This window comes from Tubulanus polymorphus, chromosome 5 (genome assembly GCF_964204645.1).
Source record: "Tubulanus polymorphus chromosome 5, tnTubPoly1.2, whole genome shotgun sequence".
NCBI lineage: Eukaryota > Metazoa > Nemertea > Palaeonemertea > Tubulaniformes > Tubulanidae > Tubulanus > Tubulanus polymorphus.
In genome coordinates, this window is record NC_134029.1 from 14,698,201 (window position 1) to 14,724,084 (window position 25,884).

General features: G+C 37.6%; 1 protein-coding gene across 1 annotated transcript in view; it reads left to right on the top strand.

The window, feature by feature from the left end:
• The window catches only part of LOC141906265 (dmX-like protein 2), a 344,303-nt gene that overhangs the window by 98,604 nt on the left and 219,815 nt on the right, over nt 1-25,884 (top strand). The window contains exons 11-17 of the mRNA XM_074795507.1: nt 4,660-4,881; nt 13,986-14,110; nt 16,180-16,289; nt 16,832-17,512; nt 19,323-19,438; nt 22,257-22,290; nt 23,767-23,911. Coding sequence (XP_074651608.1) covers nt 4,660-4,881; nt 13,986-14,110; nt 16,180-16,289; nt 16,832-17,512; nt 19,323-19,438; nt 22,257-22,290; nt 23,767-23,911 — 1,433 coding nt within the window. The remainder of the gene's footprint in view (nt 1-4,659; nt 4,882-13,985; nt 14,111-16,179; nt 16,290-16,831; nt 17,513-19,322; nt 19,439-22,256; nt 22,291-23,766; nt 23,912-25,884) is intronic.

The following is a 25,884-nucleotide window of genomic DNA, read 5'->3' on the forward strand; positions in this document are numbered from 1 at the left end:
ACGTCATTCTGAGAACAGCTCGCCTGCAGCACACACACAAGCGTTATAATACAATACTCATTTTGGTTGAATATCGCGCTAATTTTACCGCCTTTTGAAATGCCTTAGCTGTGTGTAGCTATGAACTGTTCCCACAAAGGCAGTGACAAATTTTAGTGGCCAAAACCAATAATTTGGCCCTAAGATGATGGACCGTAAGAGCGAAAACACCCGGCCTATGTGTAAACTAGCTTCGCACTTTAAGAGAAGGATTCTCGCAAATATTACTGCACACATAAACTTTGATACACAAAACTTATGTTTTTATTATCTGAGAGCCTTTCATTCTGCCAAGTGACGCAATTTCTGTGAATTTAATACCTAGTATTAAGACTAAAGAGATTTGCGCTTTCCACTGCATATAGTACTGGCTTTTCCCCAGTGACCCACATCGCTGTAGTATGCACAACATACTGGCTGTATATATGCAGCACACATTACTATTACACGGCCTGGATGGCGCAGGCTGGGCTGGGATTCACGAACAAGTTTACGGTTTCAGGACGCTTTTATGGTCCAGTACTGGATAAAAATATCTCTACCCACAGAAATATCTGCGATGTCTATATCAGTCATCCCCTCCGCATGGTTTTTACAAAGAGGGAATGACTTAAATGATGATGAATGCTCGCTGCTCCACGACATAGAAATATGCTGTACTATAGCAGAGATGCTAGTTTTCCGGAAATATCCGGAATTCCGGAAATTTAGGATCGCCGATGTCAATTCCGGAAATTTGGTGAGAATTCCTTGCGGCGACCAGTAATGGCACGGACCGTAAAAGCGTTCGTTTGTTTGTACTCGTCGTCGCTTCTGTGTTATTTTATCTTGGTCTCTGTTTCCGAGGACGTTCTGCTACAATGTATATATGTGTGCTTGTTGTGGCTTATAGGCGGAGCGCCACTGTTGCGACGCCATTTCCAATTAAAAGTCAATTATCTTTACGCGCCGTTGTACATCGTCCCGCTGACGGCCAACAATGTGAAGATGCACGTGGTAATAATTAAGATAATATTTAATAAATATCATCTTAATTATTACCACGCGCGTGTTATGTCCTGGGGCACGCAGCTTTGTAATTTTCTTTTTGCGGGACGGTCTGCAAAATGAGCACGCACGGAAAGATTGTCAGTCGGGAGTCAGCCGATATAAAGGCAATTGACAGCGGTATAAAAAAAAAAATTTAACTGGCAATGGCTAGAGTGTAAGGACAGTAACGGGGACTACTTATCGAACTACATTCGTAAGATAGACTTAGCTGGCATGGCGTACTGCGTCGTTTGTAAAGACCAGGTCAAATACGGTAGTGGCGGGAAAAAAGATATTCTTCGTCACCCGGATAGCGCACAGCATTAGAAGGCAGCGAGGGATGTGAAGCACAACGAATGCCTGCCGTCGTATTTTCAGATGAAAGATGCCGATCGTGACACTGCATCTCCGGCGATGCAAAAACGGCCGTTCTAAATTCCGGAATTTTGGTAATTTGGCCCTAGCATCTCTGCTATAGTCACAAATTGCTTCGTTCTGAGGCATCAGGTCCAAATTAAATGGAATGATTTCGACTGTCTATTAATAAAAACTGTTGGCTTTCTAAACTTCAGACGTTTGATTGGAATCTGATGTATTTGAGTCACTATTTTGAACTTTAATCGCTGTTTGTTTCTATACAGTACACCATGTTGTTTTGGTTTAGGTTCTCAGAATGACTTCACACTTCCGGGTTTGGAAGGAATCAGCGCGGCTGATCAAAAGTCTCGTTTTACACTAATTGAAGAATTAAAAATTAATTTCTTGACCACTAAATCAATAAATAAGTTATAATTGATGATAAAAAATACTTTAAGCCATATCTCAAAAACCTCTTCATGACCCCTTTAAACCCTATCTGCTTTGTATACAGAACTCTGTATGCTTTGAATACAGTTCTGTGAATAGAAAATCCAAGTTTTTGAGTTGCTAAGAATCCCCTAATTTAAATTACGCTCAACAAAATGGCAATATCCACTATTGATTCATATATCATCATCATGGATTAAATCCATTAATTTTGAAAATATAGTGCCAGTCCTAGAATTTTTAGAATTTTAAGATTTTTGTTTTACATTTGCGATTATAAAACATTCTGGTGCGTTCATAAATCTTTGATTTTGTAGAAAAGAAAGACAAAAAATAAATTCCTTTTTAGGCTTAATTTTTTTTTAAGGGTATATGAGAGGGGAATATACAAATAAAATCATATGTTCAGGAAATGAATTACGAAAAAAATGTATCTAAAATACTTAGAATTAACCTTGAATTTATTGTTTATTTTGATACAAACGATTTTTAAGTAATCCATGTGATGTTCACTTTGTCACGCTGTTCTCTGCTTGTTCGTTAATGAATATTGAATCGTTTTATCGCTTGCTAGAAGTGATTCCATGATCAAATCTTATTTCGTAGTTATACGGTTTGGTTGAAATGAAATTACCAACTTATAAAAGATCAAAGGATTAGCATATAATGTATCGGTCAGCAGGTCAATTACACTGGCTAACTAGACAGTGATTGATGAATGAATGAACTAACTGCACCAACCACCAAAAGACCACAAACCAAAAGTAATTACCTCTTAATAGTAATAAACTTAGCACCGCAATATCTCTATGAGACTTTATTTTATTTTTCTGAATCGAGGAACCAATGAATCGCTGAATTATAAGATAATCATCAGTTTTCTCCAACTAAACTCTTTTTCTCAAATTATAGACCAAAGTTACCAATACTTGAATTTGGAAGCAAATGCGGGCTAGAACCAACAAAGGTACCGGTTTAAGGTGCAAATATAGCGACCAACACGGGTGTATATCCCTTCTGTGCCAAAAAGTAAATAATTTTCGATCTAAACGGCTACAGGACCCGAAGAAGTCAAATAAAATACTCTAAACCGTGTTAACTGTAGATAAATGAAGAAATTCCACAATAGAATTTTGTATCATGAAATTTATTTAAGTTGAACCACAACGTTTCGGCTGTTGACTGACAGCCATCTGACTAAAAGCCCTTATCACTAGGAATGTCTACATTCTACCTGATGGATGCTGTTAGTCAACAGTTGAAACGTTACGGTTTCACCTTTAACAAATTTTATCATATTTAAAATTCTGTTACGGGATTTCTCCGTTCATGACCCCAGTGATGATCACCAAAGGCCATTACCGTAATCCAAATGAAATCATGAACACCATACAAAGTTTCTTTTAATAAATTCGATCAAATATGGGCTCAATTTAGATGATTTCTTAAGAATGTTTAAAATCCACATGGATATAGCATATTTTGTTTTAAAAAAAATGAATGATTTCAGGGAAATTCGAACACTCCAAAATGCACATCTTAAGATGCAGAGACATCCAGGCTCCCGTTGAAAATAAACCACCATTTCAATAATGAGAGGTTAGCCTGAATTTATGATTGCACTTTTAATCTAAGAATATACCAAAAATAAATGCAGACCTATGCTTGAAAATAGCTGCACTTGTTCAAATTGAATTCTTTATTAAATCTTATCGCCATGAAAAAAAGGAAATCTCGATTTATCTTAACACTACATAACTATTGACAATTTGTAAACAAATTTAACTGCAATCCCGACTTTTATTGGTGAGAGTTGGGAATCGCTCATCACATTTCACATCCTCAAAGAGTATCTACAATATCTTCAGATCTTAACTGAGTCACTCTAAATAGAACTAGATCCCAAACTATAGCGTGAGTAGAGTTTTCAGTATGTTTATATTGTCACGTATCACTGCAAATCTGAAGCATATGATGCTACAGTGTATTTATAACAGGGAATCTGGCAAGCGATCTCAAAATCGTCTCTTTTCAATAGTTGACTTTTAGAAACGATGTTTTTTGAGAGTAGCTGTTATAAGAGTTACTATCACAAAGTCACTGTTTACAGGCACGTGGTTTTACAGTCACCTCTACTGCTAGTGTGCACTATCGAAACCAGATGTATTAAAATGGTCACTTTTCAATAGTAGACTCTTCGAAACAGCTACTATAGAAAACCAACTGAATTGAAAGGAATACTATTTCAGAGTGACTGTTTTGAAATGTATACTACTGGAAAAGTAGCTGATATCGTTAATTGCTTATTGTTCTCAAGTGGCTACTAAGTAAAAGTAGACGTTTGGGCTCAAAAGTGCGATAGACATGTTCTTGGATTCCGCCTTTCAAATGGCCTCTCTTAATGAGAGCTCATTGGCCACCAGGTTGGCAATCTCTATTGTCTTCTTTCTCATGATACCGCCTATTGTCGATGGTTTTTCAAGAAACTTGCAGTGTGATTTGGGCATGTGAGACATCCATCCCTATTGAGAATGGAGGTCATTCGTAATTAAATGTGACCACCAGGGGCTTGAATATCTTGTAGCATTAATCATAGGAGAAAAATCAACCTGAAGTATTTGTTCCTGCCACATGCACTGTCAAAGTCTGTTGAAAAATTGACTGGTCCCCTTGAAAAAATTATTCTATTATATCAGCCAATCCCCTTTAATTTTTAAAATCACTATCAATGCTTTAAGGCCCATGTCCCTCTTGTTTATCAATTTTTACGGTGTCTTATTGTAGATATTCCTCTTTTATCGCACCATGGAGGTAGTCACACAGATTCCAACTTTGTGGTTCATTGGCTGAATAACAAGGAGCTTCAGTTTACACTGGAAGCCGAGAAACTTGTACAAGAAATGGCAAAACAAGATATTTCAGATGGTTTAGATGTATCTATGTTTGATGAGATTTCTTACCCTATTCCACAAAGAAATGGCTATGAAGATTTTTCTGAAAATGACAGTAAGTATGTCCACATGTCACGTACGCACAGGCAATACGAATCTTGCCAACTTTAATTATTCATCGTATTAATCGATAGTGCACGCTGAGCTGCGCGCCATTTTGTTCTAATGCTGAGAGATACGGACACAAAGTCACTTGGCAGTGCTCCGAATACATCGTCAGTAATTTCTTATTTATTTCTTAAGCCAACATCCACCACCAGTTCGTAGAATTTTCGGAATTTCGATCAACATTCTACTATTTTGTCAATTAGCGTTATAGAAACCCGGAAGTGAAATTTTCGGCTTTTTCAGCAACAAATGTGCGATTTCTGTCCAAATGGTCGGCCTTATTTTAAAAAACATAATGTGACGATCTAGATATTGGTATTTAGTCTCTGAAAATGTATGCTTTAATGGGTCCATTTCTTATCATGATGTCAAAAAAGTGACACTCGTCTGAAAATTTAGTACAAATTCCTAAATATTTTTTACGCTTCATTTTCCGATTTATATTTTCCTAATTTTCGAAGACGGTGGCCATGAAACCTACTAGTTCTACTATTAAGTTACTTATTCTGTTGATGTAGAAGTGTGTTATGTTGCTTCTTTTATAGACAATTTGAGATCATAAAATTTTTATTCCAAATCCAAAAAAATCTAATTTTATTGGAAACAAGTTTCAATGCCAGGCCATCAAAATATTTGCAAAATATTAAAAACTTATAAATTGAGTCCTTATGCCCATATAACCCTCAATATTAACAATTTTCCCTAGCAACGAATGTAACATTCAGGGCAAAATCACAAAATGAAATGCGCATTTCTTATGAATCACTTTCTGAACTAAGACGAGCCATGAACTATGATCAGCTCTGCTGAATCATCACAGCGATCAAATCGCTGCTTTTTGAGGTAGGTTATGTGCGGAATTTGAGAATATAGAATTCATTTCTTTTTATTTTAAGCTTTTCATTTATTTGTACCTGTGTCATGTTTTGCAGATTTATTTTGAAGAGGAAACAAATGTATTCGATCTATAGGCAGTTGCCAGATTTGTTGTTGGGCTGCAGCTGACTCTAGATTTGGTCACCGGTCACCCGCTCAACTACAAGGACCCCAGGATTGACTGTCCGAGAGCAGTTATTGACATAGCTAGTGCTTGCTGCGGGATCAAGCCATATGCCGTTTGGCTTATAATCATAATCTTATTTATTCATATTTAGAAAAAATATTTTGAATTAGATACTTTAAACATCAAATTTGTCACCTGCTGGATCCACCAAACTCTGACCGTTCTTGTGTGGGCTTGTCGATCGACATACAAGCTGGTTCATTCGAGACTACGCCATTGGCTGAAATAATATTCATTTCATTAAAAAGATCTTATGTTCTGAATGTTCTGAAATATTCCATTGATATGAATAAAAACATTCAATAAGATACATTAATATTCCGTTATTTTTATGGACTTTCGCTTTAGCAAAGTCCATTTTGTTATCGCATATGAAACTTTCTTCCTTTGGTACATAATAACTTCCAAACGAGGCTTAGTTTCTCGTTGGAACTTTTAATACATCACACGTGCTCGTAACGGACTCGCTGCTATGTGGTGTATTGGTTAGCGCATGTATATGAAATGCGTGCCTCGTGCGTGGCCTTGTCAAAGTTTTCCTGGAAACCGCAAATCATTCAACTGCCAGGGTTCGTCGCAGGCCTTGGAAAGCTGTGAATTTTATAGAAGGGCAGTAAAATTGGGAAAGAGTGGAGTGAATCTTGGAAATTGTTTAATTTACAAAAATAAAATTGTCTAACAAACTTCGTACTAGAAATCGTCACGCAATGAAAGTGTTGAGTGTCTATTTGAGTCAGTGGGGAAAATCCACTACCATGTATATTCATCAGATGAATCATCATGCAGTTTTGTGTGATGGAGATCGTATCAAGGTATGGTGGGGAACTCTTAGGGATCTACAATTCAAGATGGCCGAAGTTTGACCTATTTTTGACACGTGTTCGTGATAACTCAAAAATCGTTCGAGAAAATTTGATGAAATTTATATTAGATGTGTAAATATGATGTGAAACCATATTGTTTTGGAGACTTTTCCAGTTCAAGATGGCTGACACCATCTTCTTTGGAAACATGAACTTTGCGTATACACGATAACTCGAAAACCGTTAATGAAATTTTTATGGTACCGGTATGTGTATGATAATATGAAAAGGAACTGTCTTGTTCTCGGAACTTCTCCAATTCAAGATGGCCGACTTATGACCTACTTTCTGGTCAAAATGGCATGTTTTTAATTTTTGGTTTACCTTTGTCAGCAGTATGAGGTTGGCATTGAGCCAATTCATGTAAAACCGTTTTTTTTTTCGTTTTTTTTATGTGAGCATTTTTAGCCCACTTGGGACTTTAGTCCCAGCGGGCTATTGCGTTCACTTTTTGTCCGTCGTCCGTCCGTCGTAGCGTCCGTCCGACCGTAGACGGAATCCAGTTATTTTGAGAAGTTTTGAAGACGCTTCGAGGTAATGTCTTGATATTTGGGTTACACATGTATCTACCTTAGACACATCTTCAGCCCAAAAACTGGCCCTGTCAGATTCAAGATGGCCGACTGGCAGCCATTGTTGTTTGCCAAAATCAGCACTTTTTACACATTTTATGAACTTTTTGAGGCAATTTTGAAGACGCTTCGATCAATTACCTTGATATTTCGGATATATGTGAATCCCCCCAGGGCCCATCAGCTTAACAAAAATTGGGTCAATCGGACTCAAGATGGCCGTCCTATGACCTTTTTAGTGCCCAAAAATGTTAATTTTTGCCCGAATTCTGAGTCCTGTAGCTTCCTACTGGTATACCATTTCTCATTGCAATTTGTGATGGGTATTCTTTGGAAAGGGATGTTTTATACCTGAGACAGGTATTTTTCATCAGCCAATTATGACGCAATTGGCGGCCATCTTTGTGTCACCAGTACTCATTCGTAAGTGGGAAAAAGTTTTTCCACATTATATTGATACATTAAGCGTATTTTGTTACCACAATCATTTAGAATGTTAGAGCTCATAACCTGTTCTATGATTTTGGTGAGTTTCAAGGTCATTGGATTTTGTATATAGGGCGTTGAATAATGCAATATCTTAGCATTTCTATATTACATTCATACCTATGCATATTTTGTAACCACAATCAATTGGAAAGTTGTAGCTCATGACATTATCTATGATTGTTACGAGTTTTAAGGACATTAGTTATTCTCTATGGTCACCAGGGGGCGTTGAATAGTAGAATAACTTAATATTTCCTTATTTTATTGGTACCTAGGCATATTTTGTTACCATGATCAATTGCAAAGTTGTAGTTCATGACATGTTCTATGATTGTGGTAAGTTTCGACGTCATTGGGTTTTGAATATGGTCACCAGGGGGCGTTAAATAGTAGAATAACTTATTATTTCCTTATTAAATTGGTAACGAGGCATATTTTGTTATCACAATCAATTACAAAATCGTAGCTGCTGACATGTTCTATGATTGTGGTGAGTTTCAAGGTCATTGGTTTTTGTATATGGTCACCAGGGGGCGTTGAATATTGAAATTGTTAGATTGTTGAGCATTTGGGACCACTTCCCAAGTGGGCATGGTGTCGCTGGACCCCTAGTTTTCATTCGTGCTCGGGTTAAACGATGTATATTCGATGCGATTGAAGACATGACAAACCTATGTCGATGACATGGTCAACTTTGTTTAATTTCGACGAAAACTGTTTTTGGCGGGAAAATTCTTAGCTCTTGCGTATAAAATTGCAATGACCTTTATTGGGAGGTGTCGTCTCTACGAGCGAATGTGATTGGCTGTTTTTGGGATATACGGGGAATTCCGGCGCTACCAATATAATTATGGGAAAGCGTTTAATGGCGAACGTTTCATTGGACAATGTGCCGTATATGTGCGAATTTTTAATGCTTATTGCTGGTGAGAATATAATCATTTCACATATCGCCATAGGTATTGTTTCATTTTAATACCCGGTGAATATGTTGATTGAGATTTAAGTGAAGCGAACGTTCACCATACATCAAGGCCTCCACATGCGCGACAGTGATGTGTACGCAACTACTTATTTACACTTCCTATATCATCTGCTCATTAGCCCCACAATTCATTCCACATCCTATTGGTCCCACATCTGATTAGTTCAACGTCTAAATGGTCCCACAATTTTTTCATTGAACTTATTGCGCTTGAGATATAAGGATCCATGGATATCTTGTTTTCTTTTACCAAGGTATCTAAGCATCCCATCCATCCAAAAGTGATTTTAACCAGCAAATATTCAATACTGGGAGTCTTTCCAGGGGTTTCTTGTAGTACGGTATACAGGTTAAGCTTGCTGTGATCTATGGTTTATAATAGTTCATTGGGACAACAACAATTTTTTGAAAGCAGAGGAATTTTCAACAAGGAAAATAGTTTTAGAAATGACAAAAGACCTTTATTTGAAATATTGAAAATATAGAAATAGAATCGTCAAAACTTTTCAATAATCAGTCCAATCATTATCCAACAGAAGAAAAGTCTAGAGGATCATTTCGCACGCTTATCAACACAGATGCGCGCACATTGTTCCAATCATGATAATATCCATCGAACAAATCAAGTCTTTTTCAATCACACACTTAGTAGTCAAATAAACGTAGTCCAGTAGTCTGTAAACACCAATCGGTCACCTTGAAAAACATTCTTTCAGTGTCGTAAACCTGTATATATACAACAAGATAGGCATTGTGAAATGTAATGAAGGCTTAAGGCGTATTATATATTCATAAATGATAACCCTGGATGACGTTGATTACCTTGGATTATCGTCGCCCTCTAGGCCTACCTGTCACTTTTGGAAATTCTACTCCCAATTCAATGCAATCATAGCCTATTCCCCCTGGGCTTATCCCTGCTTCAACTGCCCAGAATACACAAAACTCACGAAAGTTACTAGTCTTGGCCCTTGGGCTGATTGACCCTAGTTATAAGCACTTAAAAACACAAGAAAATACGTGATTGATGGTAAGTGGTACTGATACGAACCCTCATGCTACAAAAATAAATACCATAGAACTCAATTTGATTCGTGCTCTATGTATAGACCAAGTTTAAGAATTTGAAGTTGAAACATTTACGGGTATCAGAACCCGTAAGTAAACACATTCAGTCGTATTTTTACAAATATTGGGTCTAGCTGCACCACATATACACCATTAACGCGGCCCCATATCATTTACTTACTTTCACAAATGATATCTTTTCAATCAACTGAAATGGTTCGAAAAGCAACCAAATCATGATAAATCCCGATGTTTTTAACTGTTGCATCTAGCAAGGATGACTCCACATTCAAGTGAAGGTCGCAATCGCGCGATAGATTTGTTTGCGGACACCGAATAATTTTGATTTCCTTAAAGGTCACGACAAGTGAGCGCAGATTCAAGGTCTCTCATTCTTAGTATTGTCTACGCACGTGATGTATGATTTGTTTTGGAATATAGAATTTAAAATTCTTACCAGGGTATTTGGTTTGAGATTCTTCTTATATTTCAGATTCTTTCTCACCTCTCCTCATTATCTTCTTATTGCAGTTTGCAGAAAACCCTTTTGATATTTTTGTGATTATTATTATTAGACAGATGCTGGGTGCCTCGGACGCCCAGCGCCAGGAGGGCGTCCCTTTGATAAAAGCGTGTATGTGGATACTTCAAAGTGACTTTTAACCGAATCTGACTCCATGACAAAGTCAAAGTATGTCCAGTTTGGCACATCATTGGAGATATTCCAGAAGAAATATTACATCATGTTCCATAGAGGAAACTAGCAGCATTTAGTCAAGTTTTGACCATTGCAATTGGGGCGTTTGATTCTAGAATTCATAAAATTTATGATTTTCACATTTAGATTGAGTTTTTGAATATTTTTTATAATGAATCGCATTTAGTGATATGATTTGAAAATTGCCTTACCAATGGGATCCAATTGAGAAATATAGCTGCAAAGCAGTGGTAACGGGTTTTCTGTGAAGCCGCACCATGCCATTCAGGATGATTGGAATTATCGAAAATTTAAATACCGATACATAAAATATAATGTATTGACAGATTCAAACCTAATATGCAACCACTGTGTAAACATCTAATGTGATTCAGCTTTGAATCCAAACTTACGTGGACGTAAAATCAATGAATATGAATTGATTAGACCAAGCATTTATTTTTTGTATCATCATGCTTAAAAATGGATCTGTTCTATTTAGAAACTCATCTTAAGAATCTGCTGAGTCAGTAGAGGTTGAATACATTTACTGATAAAAGAATGTATTAGGATTTGGAATAGATTTCAAGGGAATTATCTTTTCATTGAAATAATTGAATAAATACATATATATTGTATTGTAGATTCAATCAATAGATTATGAATTGCTTTGGTCTGGGTATCGGGCCGATGTTGATTTTGGCTTTTATGGATTACTAATTCTATGCTGATAAACAATTTAAACCTGCAACACGTGCGTAAATATCAAACCTATTCCACAAGTTACGTGCGTTTCCTAATCAGAGTTGCCACTTCTCCAGATTTCTCCGGAATTCCGGATTTAAAAAAAATCCAAATTCATTTCCGGATTTTCGGGAGAAGTCAAATAACCACAAAAGAAAACATCGCGAAAAAAATAAAATCAATTCGGGATTCGACCCTTAAAATCAAAACCCGACGGCTCCGTAGAGGGTTCGAAAAAGCCGTATTGTGCTGCCGGGTTGTGGCAACAACCCCGCAGTACACGATTAAACCTAGATGACGCGACGATCGAAATCGACTGACGCTTCGTTTGTTTTTGGCTCTGGTTTATATATGAGGTGTATTTGATGGAACCAATCGCTATTTGAAAAAATGATCTATAGGCGGTAATGAAAATGAGGCCTATAACGCGTATTGCGCCAGAACGCATCTCCTGGCGTTCTAATTTCAAAATTTTTTCCAGACCCCCGACTTATTTTCCGGATTTTTAGCTTCACATACGTGGCAACTCTGCCTAATAAACGGGACAGTCACTCCTAGTTATTAGAAAAATAATCTTCATTTCGTTAGGCCTATAGAAATTCATTATCTTTTTTGAAAATTCTATAGTAATATTTCTTCTGTCCTAATTTTGATTGCTGTTGAACCAATGATATGCTTTGTAAATATGATGTGATAAAAGAAGTTTGAATTTTGATTAAATTTGAATATGACTATCAAGCATAACTTGTATTCTTTCCACTTGTCTTACTTGTACGTCGATAAGAGTTTGAGAGTTTCCATTAGGTACATAGGCCTTAATGAAATAAACTGTTAGTCACTGCAAACCTATTCCAGTGTTATGTCGCTCGTGTTAATTGCTTTGCTTGAGTTGAAAGAATCGGACCCTGTGGTGTGATGCAACATCGGTCGAAGAGAGTTATCATGGTCTTGACTGACTGCTCTTGACCATTCAACTTCATGTGTTTGACATTGGAATCAGCATTATACCCATGAACTGCAAAATATTTATAGAACATGAAAACCTATACAGTATTCAAACTTTCACCGATGTTGAATATTTGAATGAACATTGGCTCATTTCAATATTCTAAAGCAGGAAATAATAAGCCCAATCAATAGGCACTATTCCCATTGGTATAATGCATACAGCTGTACCGTACACTCATCTGTCGAGATTGAAGAAATCAGTTTACCAAACCTACGTACAGCAAAATGTACAGGCCTACATAATGATTTTTTGTTTTTATGGGAGTTATCATGGTCTTGACTGACTGCTCTTGACCATTCAACTTCATGTGTTTGACATTGGAATCAGCATTATACCCATGAACTGCAAAATATTTATAGAACATGAAAACCTATACAGTATTCAAACTTTCACCGATGTTGAATATTTGAATGAACATTGGCTCATTTCAATATTCTAAAGCAGGAAATAATAAGCCCAATCAATAGGCACTATTCCCATTGGTATAATGCATACAGCTGTACCGTACACTCATCTGTCGAGATTGAAGAAATCAGTTTACCAAACCTACGTACAGCAAAATGTACAGGCCTACATAATGATTTTTTGTTTTTATGCCCCCGGCTCAACTTAAGTTGAGAGGGGGCATATAGATTTACCCCTGTCTGAGGACGCTGCTGCCACGAGTGACGTTAACAGCCTAGAGACCGCAATTGTTGTCCGAATGTTTTCAAACTTGGTACACAAGTAGGATATCACTTGGGCCAAAATCCTATTTAAAATTGTGTCGATTCTATTCAAATTTTGGCCACCAGGGGACAGACATGAAAAGCGACTTTAACACCCTAGAGGCCGCAATTGTTGACCGATTCATTTTAAACCTGCTACACTAGTAGGATATCAATTGGGCCAAAAGGCTATTTAAAATTGGGTTAATTCATTTGCCGGTATATGTAAAACATTAACCACTTAACACCTTACCACAGTATAATCTACCAATGCTTTAAGGCCCATGGGCCTCTAGTTTTATGTGGGGCGGTTGTGTATAGGGGCTGCTTCAGTCTCTTTGCTTTTTGTTGAAGTATCTGTTGGTAATATCTAAATTATTGTTAGGGACCATTCATTTAGTACGTACACAAAAATCTACCAATTTTTTCCCACTCACCCCCTTGTATGCTGCTTGAATGTACAGTCAACGGTCAATAGAATGCAAAAATGATTATTTTGTCTGTACTGTAGAGCCACCCTGTGCGTATTTGTGTTAATTTTCATAGATCCGCCTCCCCATTTGTGCGTATGTACTAAATGGGTGGTCCCTTAGTAAAATTAGTGTTATACTTAATTGTATGACATCGGAGCCCCTACCACGGTCCCTCTCTTCGAGTCTTGGTTGGTATTTAGTTTTGGACGGATAATTGATGGTGGCATCGGAAGTGGGCATGGTCTGAAAAAATTGTTGCCGAGTGCATTTAATCCTAGGCAGTTAGGCACTATGACAGACACTTGAGTATCTTCGGTAATACAAATTTTACGATTTAAAATTTAGATTTTAATACTTGTTTCCTATTTCTCTGCTTCAAAGGTGGAGAAGAAAACATAGATTACAAAAATGGTTCAAATTTACTTGTGAGTGACAATGATGCTGTGATTGAAGATTCATCCTCTGGATCACCTAATATTAGTGTTGCTGACACTACAGTGAATAAAGTGAGTAAATGTCTACATTTTGAATTTTGTTTATAACCTTAGGCTCAGCCAATTGCTAGATGTATTCATTCCTGCCATTTCCGGGTCTGTGTTACTTAACATGTTCGCTGTCACCTAGCGGTTTAACGTCGCCATTGGCAGCGCTAATTTTTGACATTATACAATTTATATGCTGCCCGCACTATTTGTACATTGATAAATAAAAACACTGATCTATTTTAGTGTAAAAAACCAAGGACGAGATAACTCGTCACTGGTACTGGTGAAGAGATTCTCAATTTTTTCTTGTCCCCATTGCCAGTGAAAAGTGTGAAAAATCAAATGAAAATCTAAAATGATAAAAGTTTTATTGCATATTTTATGAAATGTGAATATTATAAACTCTTCGTAGTGCCTTGGGGATCTTGTTAAAAAAGTGAAATAGTGAAAAAGTGAACAATGAATAAGGATGAAAATATTCCATTTGTCAACAGTCTAGCCTATGTCAACGGTCTGGCTGATCGATAATCATTGGTATGCTTAATACACAATGTGCAAAGCTATCTTTTGCACACTCAAATGCATTTTCAGTAGCCTGTAATTTCACTATTAATGGGTGAATTGAACGGATTAAGCAAAAATATATTTCGTAATTTGTTTTTCTTTATGGTGCGCATAGTTGAAAGCCGTGGGTTTTATATTTTTTGAGAAATTAACCAAAAAGTGTCAAAAATTCAATTTATTAGGGCACTTTTTGTTATGCAGCATCTTTAACTGTCTAAAATTACACATGTGAAAATTCAATGCTATTTGCGTCAGTGCTTGGAGTTCCACAGAAGAAATCAGTTTGATGCAGAGAAAGAATGAGAGTAGACCTTTTCGTTTGATATGCACAATACAACTGTTTATTTCCGACTCCGCGGACAGTACATGCTCATGCTAATATGATTGACATGCAGGGCAGGATACTACAGAGATGACCTATTTCTACCAACATAAACTATTAACTGGTCGGGGCGAGAAAAATTCTAATTACAGGGTTGAAAATTTTCCGTCCAAAGACGGATTTCCGACCTTTGAAAACAGTGTAAAGCTGAGTCACAAAGTTCTGAGATCGGTAGTTCACAGCGGCTGTAAAAGCACTGCGAACCTTTAAAGCATTCATTATATGTGTTTTCCCGAACTCCATTCAAGAAGACAGGACAAATTGAATCAATACTTGTATCTATTTGAATTGAAACATTGTATTGATTGAATGCGTCACACAGAAAAAGCCAATCGCGGACGCAGAAACCAGCCCGTGTATCTGCTGTCTGGCTGAGGCCAGGGCCGGGTTTTAGACTTGTGGCTGTGTCCGGGACTGTGACCATGTTTCAAATGCTACCGGCGCAATTCAATTCAACAGTTGATTTTGTGGCTCAACTTCGCAGAAATTGTGTCAATTAAGGTGAATATTCTTAAAATTTTCTAAACACCGGTAACCACGCTGCGTGTCATTGCTGGTCGGTACGAGCATCAGTTTCTTTTTGGGACCTTTTGGAATTGCCTGTTTTCATCCCTGTAATTAGTAGTCCAGTACATGTAGCCTATGTTGCAAATTCATAAAGAAAATATTGGTATTGATCACATTGCGTTGTGTTGTGTTATTGATGAATGATTTAATGAAATTAACTACAGAATAACCTTTCCATAGTGACCACTTGGGGTTCCGAAGAAATTGTTCACTACAGAGAGGTGTTCACTAAATAGAGGTAGCACATATTTGTGTCACGCCACCTACCAGCAGTTTGAATAACTACCCCCAATATTAAGCATTAATCTAAATAAATAACAGCTGTCCATTCAGTAGTCACCAATAAACCTAATTAGAACTGATAATACAGGCATTAAATACAAAGTAATTTATGCAGAAACCATCATGGAAAGATCTTTCTGGTTTCTCGATTGGATTCTGCAGATATTGTGTTTTCAGAAGTGAACAATGATAGAGCCTTTAGGGCCATCTTGTATGTCTTATAACCTAACATACATGTATTTGGAAACTTAGTTATTATCATGCGCTAACATGGATATTATTTTATTTCTTTCAGAGTTTTGGTAATAATTTGGATGGCAGAATCGAGAAGCTTCTTTATGAATGGCATCATAATAGCGATATTTTGTTTTGTGTTCATCCCTCTGATGGTAGTTTTCTTGTGTGGTAAGGTTTGAGATACAAAGATAAACAATAACATTGACTTCACATATCAGTGTAACAGTGGGTTGGGCTTCTGAACAAAACCTCAAGGGGATTCCCTGGTAAATTCAAGTCGTTTGGAGTTGGCCTTTAAGACAGTTTTTAATTCTAAATTACATTTAAGCACAAGTGGTGACAGGTATATTTGCTGGCGCGCTGGAAGCAATGTTTGATTGCTGCAGCCAAATGCCAATTTTTGACAGGTTCTAAATATTGTCGCGGCGAACGTGGTATTAAAAAAAAAAAACATCAAGTAAATTATTGCTGTGGCTTTAGCCGCTGCAGTTGCTGCATTTCCAACACCACTGATTTGTTATAGTTAGGGTTCATGAAAAAGCAAGGTAATTATAATTGATACGTTTAGCTACATTGACCCAGCCTGTCCGGCGAGGTGGGACTTGTTTCTTTTCCCAAACTGGAACTTCCTCTTATCACGAAGTCTCAAGGTAAATGGACCTTTTCTAATAGCATCCTGTATTTACTAAGTGTTTCTGTTATATTTTTAGGTTGGTTGAATGGCTTGATGAATACATTCCGTGTTCATTTCGTCAGGCATCTGTCAGCTTCTCTTCACGAATACCACACTGCTTACCAATCTATGATGCAATGACCATGTCTACCAGTATCAAAGTGTATGTGAACCACATAAATTTTGATGTTAAGAGTGGTTTGAAGAAGGATGGATATCTTAATGCAGAGCTGCATTTTCCTGAAAATTCAATGGGAAGACATTCACCTGATCCGAGTGACAACAAAATAATACCTAATGTTGTGATGCTCACAAAACATTCCAATGGGTCTCTCAATCAGTGGAAGATTACATTTGCTGATAGCTCGAAGTTTTCCATGGTTTTGAGTGTAGCACATGCTTCAAGAGCCTGTGGACATCGTTTTCGAACAAACAATGCTGTTTGCCATCCTGTATTACCTTTATTGCTCTCAACGTCACATCATAATATCCCAGTTAATGACCAACGATCTTTGTCATCATTAACTTGTGAAATATCATCATCACCATGTATGGGATGGTGTGCATCAACTGGCTTTTGTAGTGAACTTATTCTATGGCGAGTTGAACCAGTTGGGCCGCTTTCTAAGTCTGGTGGCTTGATGGAAGTCTCAAGGATTAATTCACCAGAAATATCAGCATTTGCGAATGTTGCGTGGTTGCCAACATTGCTACCAAGGTAATATATAAGCATATCGACTATTTTTGCTGGTTTTGAAATGAAGCAGTCCTCAGAATATTCCTCATGAGAAATGGGGTTTTGAAAAATCTTACACTTGCTAATGCTCAAATGCGTTTTCTTAACATTTTGGGGTCATAGTTGATCATTTTAATTTCGGTAATTATGAACTTTCCTTAACAGGGGCATTTAGATTTACCTGCATCTGTCCATTGCCGCAAGTGATGTAAACAGTGTAGAGGCTGCAATTGGGGCAGAACCCGTTTAAAAATTTTATAAAATCGAAAGAGTTCACACTGTATTCCCATTACATTCTTTCAATACCCATATTATTCTTATGTTTGAAGACCATAAAGGCATCGTCGCTAGTAAAAATCCTGCCATTCACCGAACAACACCCGTAGTATCTCTACTGCCATCGTATAGAACTGATAATCCGATAAAAATTGTCTGTAACGCGTCATTTGCCTGTATCCATGATCCTAGCTATGACTGTCATAGCCAGTTGTACTAAGGGTCCTAAATCAAGATGAATTTTGGAAAGTTTTGAGGTGCATGAAGGGCCTACCTGTCAGTGAATTGTCTATATCGGTTTTACCTGGCAATGAAATGTTATCCCCATTACTATCCTAACTGGTGCTCGCGCACTGATACATTCATACGTAGTTCATAGAAACTAGGCAGTTGGTGGTTTACACTGGAGAGAATTGCTAGGGTTGTCTCTGCAGGGTTTGTCAGCCGCTAGCGCGGATTTATTTCACTGCGACTGAGGGATTTTCTTCATGAAAATTACCAGTAATGTGAAGTGCTTTACTCTCGGGAATACCCCGAGTAGTAGACAGCAGTGCTGTATACACGCAGCAAGATAAGTGGCTGCGTCCTGCCTCGTATAAACACAGACCGACTTAGATTGACTGACGAAAAATAAACTGTTCAGTGTAGTAGAAAACAAAAAGCAGGATTTCCGTGATTGTTAAAAAAATGTCCGTTACTCTTTATTTGGGGAAAAAATTGTACAAGCTTGATCATTGCCTAGATGGATACATCGGGCGTGAAGTAAGCACAAAGGGGGAAGTTGTGAGGATTTTTGGAGCAATTCTAAGTGCATTCTTACGTTATCATGTGGTTTTTGCCGTAATTAGTAGTGCCTGTCACATGAAGTTCATTCATTCATTGAATTCTAAGTGCATTCTTACGTTATCATGTGGTCTTTGCCGTAATTAGTAGTGCCTGTCACATGAATTTCATTCATTCATTGATGCATCACGCACACGCGCACGCACACAAACGTACACGCACACATACAGAACACAGTTTCATTGGCTAACGTGTGGACTATACCATGATGGAAAATAGGATGGGTAGGATCTGTGTGATTACATTATGCTTTGTGGGGAAGGTAGCTATGGCCTATGCGCTATTACTCTTACACTTCATGGTCAGTCATGCATTTTATTATTGAAACAAATCGATGCATTGAAATAAACTCAAATGAGAAAACTATAATGTCTTCAGAGAAGAAATGGTCAATTTATTTTCACAATTCCTCAATGAATTTTTCAGGATTTGGGGAAAATATAGCCATTTTTGGCTAGGGGAAAATGTCCTTTTTAACAGTAAAAAACAGCCTTGCGGAAACCCTGAAATGTGAATTTGTTTTCACGGATTGAACTGATATCTCATGTATCCACTCACTACTATTTAGTCGATTTTAAACACTTGTCTTAGACCATATGGACCTTATGGTCCTCTTGTTCACAGCTGTTTCGAATTTGTATGAACCCCAGCTCAATGATTTCCTGTTTTGCAGTTCCACTCTTGGCCAATACAGCAATTCTCCAAGTGCTCTCTTTGTGGCATCTGATGGTAAAATGCTTCGCATTTATCAAGCTGTGATTGATGCTAGAATGTTGCTCAAGCAAGTCGGTCTTCAGTGCAGACAAGGGAAAGTAAGTATTTGATGTATTTTCGGATAGATGCCAACTTTTCATGTTCCGCCATATGTATGTCTAGGCATCAATCTCTTGATCTGGTTAAAATTTAGTTAAAGGCCTGGATTTCCTTCAAGTAAGACAGTCATGTCTCGATACACCGCCCCTCAATACATCACCAGCCTCACTTATCGTCAACATATAGAACGCTAATATCTGGTGTATTACAAAACTCCTTATGCACCGCTACTGCCAATTTTTTGGCCAGCTGTAGGCTGAGCCTATTACTATACAAATGGAGCGAATTTAAATGACATGGTTTCCACACAAAAGGCTCTTTTGCTTGCCAAGTGAGGGCATATTCGAACAAATCACGTATTTAAGCGTAATCCATTCTCGGAATCGTAGCGAGCAGAATTTTGAAATAGGGTCTCATAAAAATGTTTTCTGCATTTTTCACGAAAGTTAAATCGGGAAAATTTCAATTTTTATCAGCCAATCAGGAAGTTGTGTCTTCCCTGTGATTGGTTTATCTGAAAATATCAGCAGCTGTTCACGTGAATTATCGCGATTTCATTACTGGCGCTTTTGCGCATGACGTCATGTATCAACACGCGACAATACTTCCGCGTTCGCTACGTGTTCGCTGATTGGCCCATTTACTGGGAAATTCCACAGAAGCCTAATGTGGTTTGTTACAAGCGCTGTGATTGGCCCGACCCGATTCCGGCATGGCTTTAGCTTAGTGGGTTCGAATCCCTTGACGGGTGAAGATGAAGATGATGGATCCTATCAATATCTATTGAAACAAATAAGTTTCCCGGTTGGGCAGCCGCGGATATCTACCGGAAGTGTTCCGGTTCGATATTTCGAGGTTTCTTTGAATTTGTGAGTGATATAAAAATCCGGTAAATACCAGCGGTAGATTGTGAAAACCCATTGCATGATATTTGTATTACTTAATCAACGAAAAGCGTCGGGGGCCGCGCCAGGAGTTTTCGTGATTCAAGTAGCGCAATAGCCTACTTCTTCGTGTTCGTCCACCTCAATTTTCACTCCGCCGATCTCTGACACGGCTCTGTCCCCGTCGGCGCTGTGATTGCACTTTCGTACCACCAAAATTTTTTATTTCTATATCAGGGAGGTCTGGAGAATAAAAAAGTCAAAATTTGGATATCACATAGGCCTGATTTCATCGAATAAGTCGACCATGGTCGTTACGTTTCCGAACTTATTACCACCTAAAACCGTCTGAACAATTTTGTCACAACCAACATTTCGTTTACAGAAATCAGGTGTTCACGTGAATCCGCGGTATCGTCTACTGTTTTACTTCCGGGTTTTATTTTAAGATTTAAAATTGTATTTCAAGATCGATTTCTATGAAATCTTTAGTTGATTTGGTGTTTGGGAGGAATTTTTATTTGCTCTACAGAAAATTCATCCTTGACAATTGCGCAAGGTTCGCGAAAAAAAGGTTTTACCAAATCGGGTGTATGACCTTGATATGCTAATTAGCCATGTGCCCGAATTGCAAATTCAATCAAATTTTATTCTGCCAAAAAATGTTAAATACAATTCGCTTTCCGAGAGTTAATGGTATGCTGCATGGAACTAAGTTGTTTTGAGATGGGTCTTGAAGCTATTGAGGTCGAGAGATAAAAGAGGGAAATTTTGAAGACACTTTTATCAATAACCTTGATCATTCATATATATTTGTATCCCCCGAGGGCCCATCATCATGAGAAAAATTGAGTCGATCGGACTCAAGATGGCCGTACGGTGACCTTTTTTGTTCCCAAAAATGTCAATTTTGGCCTGAATTCTGAGTACTGTAGCTTTCTAATGGTGCGCCATGTTTCATTGCAATTTGTAATGGGTATTCTTTGGAAAGGGATCTTTTATATCCGAGAGGGTATTTTTGACCAGGCAATTATGACGCACTTGGCAGCCATCTTGGGGTCATCAGTACTCATTCGTAGGTGGAAAAAAAGTTTTTCCTCATCATAATTGATACTTAAGCATATTTTGCTACTATAATCAATTGGAAAGTTGTAGCTCATGACATGTTCTATGATCGAGGTGAGTTTCAAGCTCATTGGTTTTTTTATGGCCACCAGGGGGCGTTGAACAATACAATAACTTAGTATTTCTATATTACATTCGTTCCTGCTGTCTGTTTTAACACACGATTTTACTATGTAAATGATATTGAGCAGGGAGTGTATATTGATAAATATAACCCACAGATTACATCATTTATAAAAAGCAAATCTGACAGGCTGGCCATTGTGCCCCTTGGGGCTCTTGTTCTTTTTAGTACTATAAATTCGGAAGAGTATCAAGATAGTTAAATAATAATAAAGACGCAACTATCACAATCTTCATGATGATAATGAGTTTATTTACATGTTCAAACGTTTCAATCGATTTCGACTCATCTCTTCGAGTCCTTTTCAAGAAATGACATGAAAAGATACAATCTATGCATAGTATACTGTTACTAATTACAGAGAATATCATGCAGGCGTGAAGTGGCCTAGTTTACAAAGTACAAATGGATTCTAAACAAGTGGATTCTTTTTAGTACATTCCTGCACATAATTGCCAATGAAAAGATTCATACGTTGTCAGCCAGTATCACCTTCTGAAGTCAAATTAAGCGCCTAAGATTTTAGTTTTAAATGAGATTCACTAATTATAATCCTACAAGTTAGAAAAACAAAATCTCTTACTTAAACCTAAATCGTAGGTGTGGGTGAAATTTCGTCTTTTCACCTGACAGCTAAATCCAATGCTACACTCGGCCTCAGCACGAGACCCTGCCACATTAGGGCAGTTGCACAGGTACATGCGCAACTTTACCAATTAGGTTGCTGGTATAATTGCTGAGGCAAATTTCATGGGAATAACCCAGGCTAAACGGTATATCTGATTGCTGATAATGGTGTGGAATTTTCCTCTCCTAAAGCATGTGGAATACTATCCTCTCTTTGTTACATTAAATGTGGAAGCATTTTCTTTAATGTGATAATTTAAATTTCTCCCTACACATAAGTACAATGGAAAAAACGTTCACTTGCAGTGAGCTCACACAGTGAAATGCCAAATTTTGAGAATTTAAATTCAGTTCACAATGCATTTTCCATGACCAACTGGCCATGCCTATTACTCCTCAAGCCGCCCGAATCCACCCTGCACTTTTTTCATACGCTGCACGAAAATGGTTTTATTTGGATTTGAACCCAAAAGCTTATGATAAACTACACACCTAAGTCCTCAAAATACCGAACAGAAATCAACATCCTCCTACTTCAATTTTTCAAGTATTTCGAGTTCGAACATGACACATCTGAACGCTCACTTCAAATGAAAGTAAGTTTCAATGATATTCGGGGGGCCAAAAGGACACAATTTTTGTGGCCCACATCATTAAATCTTACATCATATGAAAGCCTTGACTATTTACTACAAAATAACACTAACTTGTAATGCATGGAAATAAACAGTAAATGAGCTATTAGGTATCGGGATGAACTTGGATTTGGCCTTGAATTTTTTGAGGAGTAATTGACACTTCATAGTGCAATTCCTGAGTGCTAATGGGTTAAACAATTTCCCATAAACGACATCATATTTATCACCCTAAGGCTTATCATCATTAGAAAAATTTGGAAAAGTGTTGGATTCAAGATATTGCTCTCCCTTAATCTTTCATGTACCATAAAGGTCGTTTTTGTAATGAATTTAAGCTGTAGCCCTGTAGCCAACCAATGGTTTTCTGTTGAAATGTCAGGTGCGTATACATTGGGAAGAGATCTCTAACCCAAATTCAAGCTTTTAGTAAGCGTTTATTTACTTAATGGCGTGACACGCAATTGATAGTTGTCTTCCTGGATCGGTACAGTCCAATTAAAATCTTAATATCGGTCTTGATATATGCAGGCACTACTATATATTTCACGACAAAAGGGATCTTTGCAATGGTGATGTTAAATGAACAGATTGGGGGTGAATTTAGGCTGCAAAAGTCTTCATTGACTGATTATCTATTATTCATGTATGGAATAACGCTGATTTGCTTTGTATGTTCATGTAGTACCCAGATTATTTTGATGGATGGGGATAGGAACTGGTAAGAAACTCTGCCCCCGCAAATGCTTAAATATTCTGGTCTTTTTTTCCAATAATCTCGACAAAATTCCGTGGAATGATGTTTAAACACAGGCAAAGTATCGCTAAATTCATCTCCTTTTTTAAGTGGTAAAACCCTTCACTTAAAATTTCTTTTCTAATATTTCAGAATCCAAGCCTTTCTAGCAGTGCATCATCAACTTATGGTGATTCTCATGCTACCTCTCCCATATTCAGTGAATGCTGTGATTCTTCATTTAACATTGTCAGCGATCAGAGTACTGCTAGACCTGGATGTATCATTGAACTAGATGCTATATCCGATGCTTGTCAGGTATTGAATAATTGTCATTAACTAACATTAACCTATGTCACTATTCAGTAAATACCATTCGCAACATTTGAAATAACATATAGTGCTGTTATTCCCCTAATGTTCTAGTGACCACATTTAATCTTGTTCTTGGGCCGGTTGCTCAAAATTTGGTTAACTTTAACAAGTCGTTAAGCTTAACGACTCTTTTAAGTTCCTAACGACTCGTTAGTTAACATCCGCATTAAAAAGTGTTGCTCAAACGACCGTTAGAGGAACCGTTAGCTAACGACAGTTTAGGAACTTTAACGAGTCGTTTAAGTTCCTTAACCAGTCGTTAGTTGATTCCAAGATGGCTACCGCTTCAAACTTAAGTGAGAATGCTCCTCATAATATGTGCTTGAAAAGGAAGAGGAAGACTAATTTCTCATCACAAGAGATCGCACTATTGCGCAATTTGGTTGAAGAAAATTATCACACCATTCACAGTGGCTTTAATAACAAATTAGACCACAAAAAGAACATCGAAATATGGAAAGAAATCGGCAGTAAGGTATCAGCGTTTGGTGTTGAGGTGAGGTCAGCGGAGGAAGTTAGGGAGAAGTGGCGACAGTTAAATACAAACGCTAAGCAGGAGAAATCGGGATACAAAAAGGGCATCAAGAAAACTGGTGGAGGTCCCCCACCACAAGAAATCTCGGAAATTAGCCAGGCAATCTTGAAGATCCAAGATGGAAACCTTTCTTTCACTGGGATTGAAGGAACAATTAATCTAGACTCTTTTCAACTAGAAGATGGTGTCAATGATGAGAGTATGTATATTTTTAATTCAACAAGAGTATATTGATATCTAAAAGATTTATTGCATTCAGACCATAAATATGATTTTTCGGTTCGGTTAGTTGAACTGTCTGCTTTTGTTTACATTTGTACGGGATTCTTTACAAATGATGTCATAGGTCAGGGTCAAACTAATGCATAATTAATGAGATTACATACCATAGAGTAGTCCTTGAATTGGAGCTTAATCCCACTATGTGAACACAGTTTACAAGACGGGTCACCTTATTCAAATACATTTTCATCCCGGTGCAGTGTTAAAACTCTCGGGAGGAATATTCAAAATGCAGTTAGGCCTAGTTGAACTATTGAAGTATTTCATCGCGCGTGTACACCAGGCTACACCGCTCCACAAAAAGCTCTAAACCTGGAAAGCTAATTACCAGTACCGAAAGTTTGGAACGTGAGGAAATATAACCGACGCGTTCGGGCCGCCATCGGCGGGTCGGATGGTTCATCTTTATCGCCCTTTACCTCTGGCCTGTTTCGGAAAAGCTCAATTGTTTTCATAAATCACCTTGACCTGGCTGGTCATCTTATTTTCTTGTATTTTTTCTCATTAGAAATTTCATTAAAGACTGGGTAGGCCTAGTCGCGTTCTATAGACCCAAGAGGAGGAAATAATCAAACTTTTACAGTTTCAGCTGAAGTAGGCCCTGAAGAAGAAGTAATTAATGATGTTGAAGTTGAGTTAGTTCCACAGCCTAAGAAGATACCCCAACAGTCAACTCCAGCAGAAAGAGGCGCCGCGCCGATCAAGATATACCACAGATGATCGTCTCCAATTACATTGCCAGATGAAATTGTAAACCCAATAGACCCATGAACTGAACAAATTCTTCATTCTAGAGGCTACCAGCTAAAATAAGTTGTGTATGACTCATTTACCATTTAAGGTGCTAGAAGCTGACAAAGAGCGCATCGCACTGTAATCGGCGAAAATTAAACTGGAAATGGAGAAACTGCAGGTAGAAATCGTAATCTTGAAGAGGCAAAATAATATTCTGGATATCACCGAATTGTCACTCGAGCAGCTAAGTGAACTAATTGGAAAAGAACAATAATTGAAAGGAAGTTTTAAATTAATTAATTGAAAAATATTTATTGTTATTGTTATATTCTTAAATTAGTAAATAAAGGCTACATTATCCAAT